Source organism: Vigna radiata, chromosome 5, assembly GCF_000741045.1.
Source record: "Vigna radiata var. radiata cultivar VC1973A chromosome 5, Vradiata_ver6, whole genome shotgun sequence".
Lineage (NCBI taxonomy): Eukaryota > Viridiplantae > Streptophyta > Magnoliopsida > Fabales > Fabaceae > Vigna > Vigna radiata.
In genome coordinates, this window is record NC_028355.1 from 8,829,701 (window position 1) to 8,832,168 (window position 2,468).

At 37.0% G+C, this 2,468-nt stretch overlaps 1 protein-coding gene across 1 annotated transcript; it reads left to right on the top strand.

Annotated features, from left to right (window-relative positions):
- The first annotated feature begins 247 nt into the window (after positions 1-247).
- LOC106760273 (heat shock 22 kDa protein, mitochondrial-like) lies at positions 248-1,536 on the top strand. Its single transcript, XM_022780225.1, has one exon. It carries the CDS (start codon positions 335-337, stop codon positions 770-772), a length of 438 nt encoding a protein of 145 aa, XP_022635946.1. The 5' UTR covers positions 248-334; the 3' UTR covers positions 773-1,536.
- Positions 1,537-2,468: the final 932 nt, after the last annotated feature.

Genomic DNA, 2,468 nt, shown 5'->3' on the forward strand with positions numbered 1-2,468 from the left:
ATTGAAACAATTGGATCTTTTCTGTTAAATTATCTTTAACGGTGTTAGTGAGAATTGGACATGGCAAGCGATAGTTAGTTTGTTAACTGACGTGGCTGGCCATGTGGATAATTCAATTTTTTAAATAAAAAAAATGAAAATTATAAACCGAAATTGTATCGAGAATTTTATTTTATCGTATTAGGAATTGGGATTCTTTTGAGTTCTTCTAGGGTTCTTGCAAAGATTGATAGAGATACAGATCTCTTCTTCTTTGATAGAAATATCGCCCATTGTCTCATCCATTTCACTGAACAGAGAATCTCTCAATCGAAGCTACCTTTTTGCAATCTCAATGGCGTCCTCTCTCATTGCAAAGCGCTTTTTCTCCTCTTCTCTCCTCTCCAAGTCTATCATTCGTCCCGCTGTTTCAGCCTCTCGCTCTTTCAACACCAACGTCATGCGCAACTACAACGACCGGAACGACGACGTTGAACGTCGCTCAGAACTCTCTTCCCCTCGTACCACACGTCGTGACGATATCTTCTCAGACGTGCTGGATCCGTTTTTCCCTACTCGGAGTTTAAGCCAGGTTCTAAACATGATGGATCAGTTCATGGACAATTCGTTCCTCTCTGCGCCTCACGGTATCGGAGCTGGAGCCGGAGTTCGTCGCGGATGGAACGCGAGAGAGACAGAAGATGGTCTGCTTCTTCGCATGGACATGCCTGGACTTGGCAAAGAAGAAGAGATATGTGTATATCTCTATCAAAGATCAAGAAGCTCAGAATAACAAATAACTTCCTTCCCTTCCATACCAAGCTTCATCTTGAGGGACTCCACATTCACAAACCTCATAAGCTTCTTGGCTTCCGAGAATGATATAAAATGTTCTCTTTCATTACCATTATTGATACCCCCACCCGCAGTTGAAGTTGATACAACCCTCTTTATTTGATTCAACAGAAAAGATAAAGGCGTCATCCCACCACCACACATCAAAGGAGGATCAAAAGGATGAAGCTTTTCCCTATGACCATGACTAACACTACCAATTACAGATACCCTTTGCCTTAGAAAACCACCACCAGCACACCATCGCCACCTACCCCACATTTTTCCAGAACCCAGATAGAAAAAAAAAATCCAAACTTTATGAGAAAAACACCAGCATCACAAAAAATGGACACTGCCCAGTAAAGTCACCACCATGAAAAATCAACAACCTTCATCTCCCCTCTCATCTGAAACATTCAAAACATATTGGTCACTAAAACCGGTGCTCAAAAGTAGCAACTTCCAAAAAAGGACTAGCAAACAAGTATACTTTAATAAAAAAAAAATCCTAAGAACGAGAGAAAGAATCTTTGTGTGTGCATCTGGTAACTTTCATAAAAAAAAATACCTTAGAGAGAGAAAGGAAGGAAGGAAAGACAAAGTAATTGGAGAAGGGAAGAGAAAGAAGAGGAGAAAGTGGATTACTACAGAGTTGCTACGTAGAAATACTTTCATTTTTTTATTTAAAAAATTGAATTATCCAAGTGCTTTAGATGACCAGCCATGTCAGTTAATAAAGTGACTACCGCGTGTCACATTCAATTTCCACTAACACCGTTAAAGACAATTTAACGGAAAGGATCTAATTGTTTTAATTTTCATAAATTTGGGACCCAATTGAGATTTTTTGAAAGAAAGGGACGAAATTGAGATTCCACACAAAAATAGGGACTTGATGAATGATTAAACCTAAAAATAAAGACTTCTTCTTAAACTTCTCCTCATGGGCCCACAACATGCATAAACCAAATAATTATCCATTGTTCCTATCTTCCACGATCTGGGACATGTGCAGCCATACAAAACACCTTTTTTCTCTCTTTCTATTCCTCTCTTTCAATATAAAAACTATCTCCTTCACTCCCTCTTTTTATTCTTTCTTCTTCGTTTCACACAATAAAACTCATTCAATGCTCATAAAATGAAATAAAAGCACAAGGTTACATCATTCTCTGCCACAACTACTCAAAACACTACCCAACTTCTCCATGCAAAACACCATTAGATATTCAAAGAACCCAAGATCAATGTATGACCATTCTTCTTCTGCATATTCTTTTGTATCTTACAAAACAAATCCAACTCTTCCTTTACTCCATTCCACAACCCATTTTCCTCCGACTTCTTTTATACATAAATAACTATACACACAACTCTCATACCTTTCTTTCCCATTAGCACATGGTTTAAGAAGGCATGTCCATTTGGAAAGATTCAAACACATCTACCACTTAACCAAAGTGACTTCATTGAATTAATAACACACAATTTGTGAAATAAACCTTACTTCAAGCAGATTTTAAATTCTTAAACTAAAGAATTATTAATCAATTTTCATACAACTCCTAAATACTTTATCACCCAATACCATACCATAATTAAATATTCAATATTAGAAATTATAAAAAGAAAAATAAAAGCAAAAGTTATCT